The 14,325-nt window shown below is 42.2% G+C and overlaps 1 protein-coding gene across 2 annotated transcripts in view; it reads right to left on the bottom strand.

The window, feature by feature from the left end:
• cpne7 (copine VII) overlaps positions 1-14,325 on the bottom strand; it is a 156,002-nt gene that overhangs the window by 14,947 nt on the left and 126,730 nt on the right. For both annotated transcript variants that reach the window (XM_072596088.1, XM_072596089.1), the window contains exons 12-13: positions 10,097-10,151; positions 50-101 (exon numbers count right to left, since the gene is read on the bottom strand). In XM_072596088.1, the coding sequence (XP_072452189.1) occupies positions 50-101; positions 10,097-10,151 (107 nt within the window). The remainder of the gene's footprint in view (positions 1-49; positions 102-10,096; positions 10,152-14,325) is intronic.

The raw sequence follows: 14,325 nt of genomic DNA, 5'->3' as shown, positions 1-14,325 counted from the left end.
TAAGAAAGCAAATTACACATTTTTTTGAAAGCAACTGGTTTCAGCTTACCTTCACATTCGTCATTTTCTGAATTGAAGTTAATTGCAAAATTATGAGAAACCTGTAAAAGAAAGTAATCCAGTGAAATGGAATTAGTTATATTCATAAGGAGACCATTTTCTATTACCTTAGCTGATCTAAGCTATATGAACTACATGACATGACCTATTCATTCTCCATTGGAAAAGAGACTCTGAAGATGACTCACATTGAGTTTGCAATTATAACAGATAATGAATCCAATGTGAAGTATCCCTTTTATACTCACAGCAGAGAAAATCACATTGATCACAGCATAAGCAGGTAACATTAAATTTAATTTTCTTTCCAATTTTGAAGCTCACTTCTCCATTGTTTGTGTTAGTCGATTCTAATTATTTATAAAATGAACAATAGGTAACATATTCTACTGGTATACTGCCAACAATGTTAATGCAGGGGAAATATCAATGATATTTAATCATATTGTTTTTGAGAACAATCTATTAATTTGGTAATACACAAACTTGACTATTGCTGAAGAAAGGGACAGGCTTTCAAAGTTTTTTGTCTTTTTACTCCTCAGGGCAGAATTGCAAGGATTTTTGTTTTATTTATTTGTTCATGGAATGTGTGAACCACTGGCTAGGCCAACATTTATTGCCAATCCCCAGTTGCCCCAGAGAACATTGAAGTGAGGTGCCTTCTTGAAAGGTGGAATGTAACAACACCAACAATGTTGTAAGGAAGCAAGTTCAGCGATGAGGTTCAAGTCAGGCTGGTGTGTGGCCCAGAGGGGAACTTGCAATGTGGTGGTGTTCTTATGCAATTGCTGCACTTGTCCTTCTAGATGTTAACAGGTGTTGTGTTGGAAGGAATGGTTGCAAGGGCCTTGGTGAATTTCTGCTGTGTATCTTGTAGATGGTACACATTGCTGTCACGAGGCTTCAGTGATGGAGGGAGTGAAGGCTGAAGGTGGTGAATACCAAATCTCAAAAGGAACAACAATTCGTACTGCATGGGAAGGGGATATTGATTGGTTAACAAGGAGAATGCACAAAGGAACAGTTCACTGGCAAGAACAGGTCATTATTTGAATTCAAACCAGTAAAGTCAACTCTGATTGGTCGAACGCACCAGGAAATGGTTGTTCCCTCAAGCTTTTGTTTAGTTGAGAAATGTGAAATTCATGGAGATGTTCTTCCTGTATGCAAAGGACAGGTGTATAAAAAAGATAAATTATGTGTGGCATGTAAATATTAATCTAAAACAGCTTTGAATTAGTGGTGAAACTTTTATAAAGCCAAAGAGATTGCGGCAACTAGTTAAAGAAATAGCAAGTAAGTAAAGAATGTTTTGCTTGACTTGAGTTCACAGTCAGAGGTTTATGGAATCCCAGTTTTCTGTGTCATTTTAGAAAAAGTCTGAGGTCCCTATCAGCAATCAGGGCAGTGAAAAGAGGCAAGAAAGGGTAAAATTTACAGAAAGCCAGCAACAAAACTATCTGAATGCGGTCCAGCAGAGGAGCACACTGCTGCAGCCCCATTGGAGAATGTATAAAAACCTACTCCTCATGGAGGGAGCTCGCAGGAGCACTCAGTGCCAACTCTTTCACTGCAGAAGTATAGGCACACAATCTGGATATTGGGTGAATGGTGCTAATTCTGCTCAGGGCTGTGAAGGCAGTGTGCTGTGGCAGCTCACAAAGCAACAGTGGTGTTATCTATGCATCTTGGGAAAGATGCTTGGATGGCCTCATCCTGCTGTTGCCTTGTTGCTTTGCCAAGTTGGATGAATTCCCAAGCTTTGCAGAAAGAAATGCCTGATGATGCATTTGCAAACTGCACTCTCCATCGTGTAATACAGATCTTGTCACTGCCTGAAATGAGACAATGTAATAAAACTGTCTAGCCATGGAGAGGCACAGGAATGGGCAGATGTGGCTGCAGATCACAAGCATCACTGCTAAGGACCCTCAATTGCCTCCTTGATCAAATGAATTCTTTTTCTGTTTCACTCTAAACCCATCACCATCCTGACTTGGAAACACACTGCCAATCGGTCACTGTAACTGGGTCAAAATCTGGAATTCCCTCCCTAACAACATCTACAACAAAAGGGCGACAACGGTTCAGGAAGGCAGCTCACCAGAACATGCTCAAGAGGAATTCAGGTGCAAAGATCTTTAAAGTGTCAAAAACAGGTGTAGAAAATAATCAAGAAAGCTATTGGAGTGCTGGCCATTATACCGAGAAGGTTGGAGTTTAAGGATGCAGAAGTTTGGCTGCAGTTAAACAAAACCCTAGTTAGATCCCCCTTGGAATACTGTGAACAAGTCTGGGCACCCAACATAGGGAAGGATATATTGGCTTTGGAGGGAGTACGATGTAAGTTTACAAGAGTGATACCTGGACATCAGGGGTTAAATTATGAGGAGACATTATACAAATTAGGCCTGTTTTCTCTCTAATTTAGAAGGTTAAGAGATGATCTGATTGAATCTTTGAGATATTAACAGGAAAAAAAAGTGTACAGAGGAACCTTGATTATCCGGCACTCAATTATCCAAATATCGGATTATCTGGCAAGATTGTCCCGACGCTGGGCTAAACTATATTATCCAGCATTCAATTATCCGAACAAAATACTCCCTGCCCGTGTCCTTCGGGTAATTGAGGTTCCTCTGTAAATAAACTGTTTCCATTAGTTCGGGTTTCTAGGCCAGTCTGAGAATTAGGGCCAGACTATTTAGGCAAGATGTGAAGAAGTATTTCTAAACACAGTGTTAGATGTTTGGAATTCTTCCATAAATGGCAGTGGATGCCAGATAAGTTAATTTTAAATCTGAGGTAGATACATTTTTGTTGAGCAAAGGTATTAAGGAATATGGGCCAAAGGCGTGATTATGGAGTCAAGTCAGAAATCAGTCATAATATCGCTGAATGATGGAATTGGCTTGAGGGACTGAATGGCTTACTCCTGATCCTATGTTCCTAATTTGGGATGGACAGCAAAGATTGGTCAGGCCAATGAAGTCTGCGTTGCCTGAATAAGTAAAAACAGAATCTTCTGTTGTACAGTTCCCCACCAAGTCTTCCTCGGGCATTTGTGCACATACTTTTGGAAAGAGAATGACTATCTTTCTCAAATGCTGTCTCACTGTCCTTTAGCCTTGGTTTTTCTGCTCCTCTTTTCCCATGATCATGACGTGCAAAAAATGTGCCCACTAGAAATCAGATTAGTTCATTAAATATTAGAGGAAACAATTCAAAATATTCAACACATTTTCAACATTCAATTGGCTTAACTAGAGAAATTAAGGATATAATTTACTAGACATTAAAGCAGTCACAACAGTTTGGCAGTTACTATATCTGATATTGTTCTTCAAGAAAGGATTTCAAAGGAACAGAGATCCTGATATCAGTTGTTTGGAAAATGTTGGAATCTATTACTAAGGAAATTTTTCCTATGTATTTTGGAAATCATACTAAATTTAAAAGTCAATAAGGTTTTACAAAAGGGAAATCTTGTTACACAATTTTTTAAGAGTCTTTTGAAGATGTAACCAAAATATAGATAGTGGAGCTGAAAATGTGTTGCTGGAAAAGTGCAGCAGATCAGGCAGCATCCAAGGAGCAGGAGAATCGAAGTTTTGGGCATGAGCCCTTCTTCAGGAATGAGGAAAATGTGCCAAGCAGGCTAAGATAAAAGGTAGGGAGGAGGGACTTGGGGGAGGGGCGTTGGAAATGCGGTAGGTGGAAGGAGGTTAAGGTGAGGGTGATAGGCTGGAGTGGGGTGGGGGCAGAGAGGTCAGGAAGAAGATTGCAGGTTAGGAAGGTGGTGCTGAGTTCGACAGTTGGGACTGAGACAAGGTGGGGGGAGGGGAAATGAGGAAACTGGAGAAATCTGAGTTCATCCCTTGTGGTTGGAGGGTTCCTAGGCGGAAGATGAGGCGCTCTTCATCCAACCATCGTGTTGCTACGGTCTGGCGATGGAGGAGTCCAAGGACCTGCATGTCCTTGGTGGAGTGGGAGGGGGAGTTGATGTGTTGAGCCACGGGGTGGTTGGGTTGGTGTTCAGAGGTGTTCTCTGAAACATTCCGCAAGTAGGCGGCCTGTCTCCCCAATATAGAGGAGGCCACATCGGGTGCAGCGGATGCAGTAAATGATGTGTGTGGAGGTGCAGGTGAACTTGTGGCGGATATGGAAGGATCCCTTGGGGCCTTGGAGGGAAGTGAGGGGGGAGGTGTGGGCGCAAGTTTTGCATTTCTTGCGGTTGCAGAGGAAGGTGCCGGGAGTGGAGGTTGGGTTGGTGGGGGGTGTGGACCTGACGAGGGAGTCACAGAGGGAGTGGTCTTTTCGGTACGCTGATAGGGGAGGGGAGGGAAATATATCCCTGGTGGTGGAGTCTGTTTGGAGGTGGCGGAAATGACGACAGATGATACCATGTATATGGAGGTTGGTGGGGTGGTAGGTGAGGACCAGTAGGGTTCTGTCCTGGTGGCGATTGGAGGGGCCGGGCTCAAGGATGGAGGAGCGGGAAGTGGAGGAGATGCAGTGGAGAGCATCGTCGATCACGTCTGGGGGGAAATTTCAGTCTTTGAAGAAGAAGGCCACCTGGGTCATACGGTATTGGAACTGGTCCTCCTGGGAACAGATGCGGCGGAGAAGAAGGAATTGGGAATATGGGATGGCGTTTTTACAGGGGGCAGGGTGGGAGGAGGTGTAGTCTAGGTAGCTGTGGGAGTCGGTCGGTTTATAGTAAATGTCCGTGTTGATTCGGTCGCCCGAGATAGAAATGGAGAGGTCTAGGAAGGGGAGGGAGGAGACTGAGACGGTCCAGGTAAATTTGAGGTCGGGGTGGAAGGTGTTGGTAAAGTGGATGAACTGTTCAACCTCCTCGTGGGAGCACGAGGCAGCGCCGATACAGCCATCGATGTAGCGGAGGAAAAGGTGGGGGGTGGTGCTAGTGTAGCTGCGGAAGATGGACTGTTCCACATATCCTACGAAGAGGCAGGCATAGCTGGGGCCCATGTGGGTGCCCATGGCTACCCGAAACATCGATTCTCCTGCTCCTTGGATGCTGCCTGACCTGCTGCACTTTTCCAGCAACACATTTTCAGCTCTGATCTCCAGCATCTGCAGTCCTCACTTTCTCCTATAGATGGCGGAGGACAAGTAGATATATTCTACTTAGATTTCCAAAAAGGAATTGGTACAAACATTTCACACATAAGAGAAAGCATTCAGTAGCTGTGGATGGGTTATTAATATGGATAGATGATTGGGTAACAGACAGGACACAAAAGATTGGGATAAATGGCGCACTTTCAAATTGGCAGGCCCGAGTTTGTGAAATGGCACACGGACCAGTGTGGAATGTATCAACAGTCTATATTAATTACCAAGATAAGAGACAGAGAGTAACATATCTAAATTTGCTAATGGGAATGAAAGCTGTGAGGAAGGCACAATGAGGCTGTGATGAGATGCTCTCGGATTACATGAGTAAGCAACAAGGTGCCAGATGGAATATAATGTTAGAGTTATCTACTTTGGTAATTAAGAATAGAACAGTAGAATACTATTTTTATAAAGGTATAAAACTTGTAAAAATGTTGCTGTTCAGAGGCACTTGTGGAAAGTTGTACAAGGGACTGTAGCATGTAAGCACAGCAAGAAATTAGGAAGGTAATTGGCATGTTCGCTCTTAATGGATCATGATTTTAATGCATCATCAATCAGACTATAGTTGTTCGATGGTTTGGTGATGACAAAAGTACCATATACAGTTTCAGTCATCATTTCCACAACAAATACTACTTAACTTAGAAATGGCACAAGTAAATTTCACTAGATTGGTCCCACTGGTAACAGTTGTCCCATGATGAAAGGCTAAACTGGGCTTATCCAGCCTGAATTTCAAGGAATGAGAGCTGATCTCATTGAAGCATATTCTAAGCAAGGGGAATAAGTAATCCCTATCCATTTTATCATGCTCTTCATAATTTTATATACTCCTTGCAGCTTCCTCTATTTTAAAGGAAACAAATTCGAACCAATCCAGCCCTTTCTCATAACTCAAACTCTCCAATCCAAATAACATTCTCGTATGTCTCCTCTCTAGCTTCTCAAGTGCAATCACACCTTCCCTCTGCATCCAGTACTACTCTAGCTGTTGCTTAAACCTGCATTTTATGTAGTCCCAGTATGTCCACCCAGCTCGTCTATTTTATCTCTGGGATAATGGGACACTTTGAGCTGAAAAGTGGCAATGACCATGACCAATAACAAATAATCTAACCATCCATCCCTTGACTTTCAATGGCATTACCAACACTGAGTCCACTATCAACATCCTGGAGGTTACCATTGACCACAAACTCAACTGAGCTAATCACATAAATACCGTGGCTAATATAGCAGGTCAGAGGCTAGGAATCCTACAGCAAGTAAGCCTTCTCTGGTCTCCCCAAAAGCGAGACCATCATCTATAAGACTCAAGTCAGGAGTGTGTTGGAATACTCCCCATTTGCTTGGATGAGTGCAGCTCCAACAATACTCAAGAAGTTTGACATCACCCAAGTCAAAGCAGCCTGCTTGATTGGGATCCCATCCATAACCATCCACTCCCTCTACCACCGATGCTCAGTAGCAGCAGTGTGTACTATTTACAAAGTGCATTGCAGAAACTCAAGAAATCTCCTGAGACAGCACATTCCAAAGCCACGACAGATTCCATTGAGATGGAGAAGGAGCAGATACATGGGAACACCAACACCTGAAAGTTCCCTTCAAGCACTCATGAGGTTGACTTGAAAATATATCTTGTTCCTTCACTTTTGCTGGGACAAAATCCTGAAATTCCCTCCCTAATTGTGGGTCTTGCTACACCACTTGAACTGCAGTGGCTCAAGAAAGCACTCCCCAACACCTTTACAAGGGCAATTAGGGATGGGCAATAAAAGCTGGTTAAGCCAGTGATGACTATGACTTATGAGTAAATTAAAAGAAAAATCCCTCAAACAGCTTGATAAGGTAGGCACTGATGGTGTTCTCCCAGGCTGTAAAAACCAGGGCACTGTCTCAGGATAAGAAGTCAATCAGGACAGAGCAGCAGATGTGATCTATATGGACTTCAGTAACGTATTCATCAAGGTTCCGCATGGGAGACTGATTAGCAAGGTTAGATCTCATGGAATACAGGGAGAACTAGCCATTTGGATACAGAACTGGCTCAAAGGTAGAAGACAGAGGGTGGTGGTGGAGGGTTGTTTTTCAGACTGGAGGCCTGTGACCAATGGAGTGCCACAAGGATCGGTGCTGGGCCCTCTACCTTTTGTCATTTACATAAATGATTTGGATGCGAGCATAAGAGGTACAGTTAGTAAGTTTGCAGATGACACCAAAATTGGAGGTGTAGTGGACAGCAAAGAGGGTTACCTCAGATTACAACAGGATCTGGACCAGATGGGCCAATGGGCTGAGAAGTGGCAGATGGAGTTTAATTCAGATAAATGCGAGGTGCTGAATTTTGGGAAAGCAAATCTTAGCAGGACTTATACACTTAGTGGTAATGTCCTAGGGAGTGTTGCTGAACAAAGAGACCTTGGAGTGCAGGTTCATAGCTCCTTGAAAGTGGAGTTGCAGGTAGATAGGATAGTGAAAAAGGCGTTTGGTAAGCTTTCCTTTATTGGTCAGAGTATTGAGTACAATAGTTGGGAGGTCATGTTGTGGCTGTACAGGACATTGGTTAGGCCACTGTTGGAATATTGCATGCAATTCTGGTCTCCTTCCTATCGGAAAGATGTTGTGAAACCTGAAAGGGTTCAGATAAGATTTACAAGGATGTTGCCAGGGTTGGAGGATTTGAGTTATAGGGAGAGGCTGAACAGGCTGGGGCTGTTTTCCCTGGAGCGTCAGAGGTTGAAGGGTGACCTTATAGAAGTTTACAAAATTATGAGGGGCATGGATAGGATAAATAAACAAAGTCTTTTTCCTGGGGTCAAGGAGTCCAGAACTAGAGGGCATAGGTGTAGGGTGAGAGGGGAAAGATATAAAAGAGACCGAAGGGGTACATTTTCATGCAGAGGGTGGTACGTATATGGAATGAGCTGCCAGAGGATGTGGTGGAGGCTGGTACAATTGTAACATTGACGAGGCATTTGGATGGATATATGAATAGGAAGGGTTTGGAGGGATATGGGCCGGGTGCTGACAGGTGGGACTAGATTGGGTTGGGATATCTGGTCGGCATGGACAGGTTGAACCAAAAGGTCTGTTTCCATGTTGTACATCTCTTTGACTCTATGACTGTATTTAAGACTGAGATGAGGAGAGATTTCTTCTCCAACAGACGTGAATTTTTAGAATCCCCTTCCCAGAGGAAGGGGCCAGTTAGCTCAGTTGCCTGGATGGCTAATGTGTGATTCAGAATAATGCTAACAACACAGGTTCAATTCCCATTCCAACTGACGTAATCTTGGGACCTGTCTCTTTACCCATCCTGTGTTTGAGGCAAAGTGGTGCCCCTCATGCTGTATAACAAATTATTCCTCTTTAATGAAAAATGATGCCGATAGTCTCTTTGAGACTATGGTTAATTATATAAAACCCAGATGGTGTGGATTCTCCATCACTGAATATATTTAATGTTGAGTTGAATTGAGGAAGGTACAGGAGCAGGCAGGAGAATAATGCCAAAAGGGAAAGTCAGCCATGATTAAGTTAAGTTGCAGAGCAGGCTCAAAAGACTGTCTGCTTTTGACCTGTTCTTATCTGTTAGTTTTATTTTAGTTTAATGATTTGATTCAAACTTTGCCTTATGTCGTATTAATCTATCTGGAGAAATTGAAGAAAAATGTATGCGCGAAAAGTGCAGAGATCTGGTACACATTTTTACAACTTGGATCTTTGTACAATGTATTTAAAGTGAAATGTGAGCAGACTCTGAAGAAGGAAGGTTGTTTAGACCCCTTACAGGAGCAGTAATCATAAGTGAACCCAAAAACACATCTCCAACAGACAATAAATGAATACAAATCATTTATTCCCTCCACGCCCCTGTCAACAATGCACTTATTTAAATACATGTATGTTCAGAAATAAAACATATGAAAGTCTAATTCCAAACAATTCTGCTAAAACCATGGCTCACAAGATTAATATCAGACAATAACTCATTGGGTATTCAGCAGAAGTGACGTTTTCTACTTACATTTTCAGTCCATCTGAAAATCAAGTTATGGGAATTAAACATAGAAATTGTTTTCTGGCAGTATGTATGCAATCAGGCAGAAAGGATCAAATTAAAGTTTTTAAACATGAAGTGGAAATGGAAGCTACACAAACAGGTTTCTTATCTGCCATGACATTTTTAAAATTTAAGCAATAATAGATTTACCTTCATAGGAAGTCTGCTTGGAAAATAAAAGACGTGTCTATACATTTACTTTATTGTTTGTAAAGAAATCAGGATGAAAAATGTACAGGGTGATGGCAGTCATGCACAAACAGTACATTAAATGCATTTTCCTGGAACATAAAAAAGAATGATCAAAATCTCAAAGGAATATATAAATAAATTATTCAAGACATGCACTTATGTGGTAATTTAATGATCTTAACTCATTACAGTTTCACCAAAGTCTGACAAACAAAATTAAATGTAAAATATTACATAAAGTAGAGGGTGACATTTTCTTCCAATGTTTCTCTAGAAGGTCATTTCCAACAGCAGTCTTGGAGTGAGAAAAAGGAGAAAGAGACACACAGAACAGACTGTGTTACAGCTTAGGATACAACAGATTTGAATTGTAAGAATGCATGCAAATCAACTGTGGAGAATGGGCAGAGAGCAGGTGGTGGGCAACATAAATGGAGAATTGCTGAATAGAAGCAAGTCATCTTTCACTGAGAACCTGGCACAAACCTTGGCAAAAGGAAAATTGAGATTTATATAAAGAGGAACATAGACACAAAAAAAATGGAAAAGAAACTGAAACAGCAACAGCACACTGAGTAACCTGACTCCATGAAACATCAATGTTTCTAAACAGCAGCAAATATTACTCACCACATAGTTGGGGGGAATTCTTGCTCCAAATCCTAAGGCAGAAAACTTCTTATCACTAAAAGATTTAAATGTATATATTGTATCAGTAGGAAAGACAGGGTTATCAAATTAAATTTAATTTCACCAAAGACCTTGACAATTGGAAGAAAACTGTTGGTTTAGCATCAAGACCGGCAAATCCTTGCATTTGTCTTCTTGTTCAGCTGAACATCAATTTAACTATGAGCAAGTTTCTGGTGAGGACGCATTGGTTTCAGTTAAATTGTCACACACTGTCAATAGAAGGAGATCATTTTAAATGCTTGGTCTTATTCGGATATTACCTCTTGGTGGGAAGCAAGGATGAAAATTCAGACCCTCAGCCACTTGTCCATTCTCCAGGTTCCACAGAAAGCAAAGTCAAAAACTTTATTTAAAACATGTGTTCTGTTTCCAATCATGTCCTGACTAGAATTCATCTGATGGAAAACCAGCAGCAAGTTTCCTGCTCAAAATTGTGATTTGGGTGATATTAACAGGCTTGGAGTTACATCTTTACAAATAGCCCACAGTGGAAGAACAACTTAAATTCAAAAATGTTAGAATTCAGGCAAGATCAAACAGCAAGTTATCTGGTCAGATTTAACTTCTAATGGTCAGATGGATACGGTTAAAATCAACTCCATGGATTTGAATTTTGAACATATTGATCAATGGTCACATAACTGTGTAATATAAAACAAATGAAGTACCTTTCCCTTTAATTAACCACTTGCTTGAAATATTTATTTTAGATCTATAAATGATAAATTATAAGACAATTACAGTTTCTCATCACTTCCTTGAAGAATAGAAGTATTCCCAACTGGCAGTTTGAGCATTTATTTTCTCTTTTATTTTTGATCTCTCCAATCTACATACCTCCTACCACTGACGGCATGTTTACAGAACCTGCTTACAGACCTCCGGCAACGTTTTCTTTGAATTCGCTGCCAGGAGGAATACAGGCACACCCGAGGCATGTTGTAGCCTTCAATTCCCCTTCCTTCCTGCTGGGAGGCATTTGACATCTGCTCATTGCTTCCACACAGCAATGCTGTTGAAATCAGGAACTTCCCGTGAATCTGGGAATTAAAGTGGCTTCCAACTGTTCTGCAACACCACTCAATGTTCCAATCATCACTTCACTACAGCTTGCAGTAAGCCTTACTCTGCCTATTGCTCCATTGTAGCAAACAACTGAGAAGTGACATTCTTGGTATTACAGTATTATTCCCACATTTATTAAATTAGTCCTTCCCAGAGCTCTGTCAGTAACTCTGTTGTAACTCAAAAAACTAGGGAACATTGCACACATAGCAGCAACATGAGCTTACTGCTAAGGCTAGGTACTGGCCAATTGCTATCATGAAGTAAAATAATAAACAAAGAAACACAATGCAGTTCATTTGGTGTGTTCATCAAGGAAAAGGAAGTACAAGAGAAGTGGCACATTTTGCAGAATTCTCTTTGCTGAGATTAGGTGCGGAGGCAGACTGAAAAGTGAGAAGGCGTTGGCTTGCGAGCACGGCACATTTTCCAGCATGCTGATGTTCTTTTATACTTATTACATATTCAACTGTGGGTAAAACGTTCAATTACAGTGGTAAGCAGGTAGGACCTCCTTCTGGGCTTCAACTTCTGGGAACCAGAAAACATTTCACTCTTTGAAACCCAGGACCATCACTTGCACCTAACCGCAGAAATGGGAGACCATTGCCACAGGCAGCCCTATATTTCAATGGTATTTCCCTACAGGTTCCTGTACAGGCCGTCCAGGAGAGATGAATATACTGTCTGTAATGGAGGAGAACAGAATCACTGGGGCAGCCCGGTCTAAAGATTTTGTGGCCGTCATCACTCATGACAACCAGAGGTGAGAATGCTTACAGTGGCTCAAGAGGATGAATGAACACTTACATTCCATCACAACCACCCCAAAAACTAGTGCTTCCAAATAAACCTGCTGGACTATAACCTGGTGTTGTGTAATTTTTAACTTTGTCCACCCTAGTCCAACATCGGCTCCTCCACACCAAACCTCCCATCAGAGCAAGTGCCTCTGTCTGCTCAATGCTTCATTCCCCTGAGTGTGTGTTAGCATTGGAAGCTATTACCATTGCATGGGAATGTCACACACAAAAGTGGTGCTTTAACAACACTGAACCATCTTCCACACAGAACCCTTCAACTCTTCACTTCTCCCATACCACATTATTTTTAAAAGTAATGAACTCAGATAATCATAGCTCTGGAAGACTCAGACATCTTACAGTAAGAATCAATGCAGGCGCAGTGCTTGTGCAGCCATGCTAATGTCTCTTTATGCTTTTACCTTTCTGCAGAAGATGAATGTACTCCACTAGTAGATGGGAGGCAGTGAGATTGGGGGAATGCCTAACATATTACCCTTGACCCCCTTCAGGGAACTGGCTACTGAGCTGACAAGGCAGCAAGGGGAATGTGCCTATGCTGAAGGGAGGATTGGATGTATCTATCCACTAGTGAAAATTCCTCCAAGTAGCTAATACCAACTGTCCATCAAGAATCAAAGCTGCAATGAAACTTTGGATATGGATGGTGCATCATTACATTAACAAATCTTTCTGTTTATCTGTGCAGCTTCCAGAACACAGAGCCAAGCTAGGGCCATGACTGGAAGAAACCCAGCATCACAAAAGACAGTTCTGAGAAGAAGCACCTGTCATGCTCAGAGGAAGCACAATAAAGGCCTTCCTCCCCACTATCCACCAGCCCCCACAGAGCTTCCACCTCAGTGGGTCATATATCTGGAGTATGCTTAGGCTCACACTCTGGGACACACAGCACTAACATGGGCTCACAGCCACAGGAGGTCTCAGACAGGGTCCGCTGAACTTAGTACAGAAGGTGAACCTCTGGTTCCAGCCACTGATGAGGTGACAGAGATACAGAAGCAAGCAGGAGAACGTTCGGCAAAGTTGTCAATCTGCCACACTCAGACTGTGGCAAAGACAGAGGAGAGTGCTCCAGTTCTGTCCAATGTTGTGTCTCCACTATATGAGCCCAAGCCTGCCTCCACAAATTGGATGCCAGAGAGAGCCAGGTCAACAGAACAGTCAGCATCTGCAAGATATGCTTTGGACCCTCACTCCTTAATGCAGGACATTCATTGGATTGGAAAGAGAGGGCCACAAGACCTCAAATCCCTAGCAAAAATATTAACCCTTAAAGGGTGAGGGATGTGTCACTGTGTACTGACAGAGAAGAGAAACAACAGACACGCACCCAGGAATTGTCTTTTCAAGACCATCCCAAGGTTCCACATCATACCACTTCCATCTGCCAGGGATCCAAACAGCTCCATCAATTCATGCCAAGGAGGTTGTACATGCAACAGTGCAGGACATCCTCAATGGACGATAGCACTTAGGTCCCAAGCCACCAGAAGCAATACAGCAAAGCAATCTCCACACACTCTGCTGTTTCGAGCAAGGTAGCACGATGTCTTGTTATTTTTTGTTTCTTCTCAACTTCTGCATCTTTTCAATGTTAAAGCTGCTGCTACATTCAGAGTGTCCAATATCTGGCATGAAGTTACTTATCTGTGAAGGAAGCGCAGGATTGAGGTGTGTGTTTTGCATTTGGCAACTCATCACAGACAATGGTGACTTTGTAGCCTTATTAGGTCACTCCTGTCTTGGCTGAAAGCCTGGGCCTACTGCCAATTGTAAATGGAGAGGAGCACTCTCCATAATCCATGACTGCTTCACCTCTTTCCTGATACTGCCATGTGCAAAATATTTGTGCTTTTTATCTTGTGTTACAAGACAAATGCAAAACAATCTGTTTGCCCTTCATTACCTCCTGCAATAAGTCCTTACACATTGGAAGGATCAGGAAACAGAATGGTTTCATTGCCATGTCTTTATGCAGTGAATGGCTCTGCACAGCAAATTGAGTATTAACTTTCCCCTCCTCTACCCCCGCTTCTGCCAACTGCTGGTGAAGCTTAGCTTTCCATCTTGTGAAAGATTAATGATTCACTGAACATGATGGGGAGATAGTTGTTTGCAGTTTTTATACCTTACTCATTTTTAATGTGCTCTGATCGTTTTCCTTCAATACAAAGTCATTAATGCGATTTTCATGCAATATGTTTTTTTTAGATTAGATTCCCTACAGTGTGGAACTAGGCCCTTCAGCCCAAACAGTCCACACCGACCATCCAA

This window comes from Chiloscyllium punctatum, chromosome 26, assembly GCF_047496795.1.
Source record: "Chiloscyllium punctatum isolate Juve2018m chromosome 26, sChiPun1.3, whole genome shotgun sequence".
Lineage (NCBI taxonomy): Eukaryota > Metazoa > Chordata > Chondrichthyes > Orectolobiformes > Hemiscylliidae > Chiloscyllium > Chiloscyllium punctatum.
This window is presented reverse-complemented; position numbering and strand designations above follow the sequence as displayed.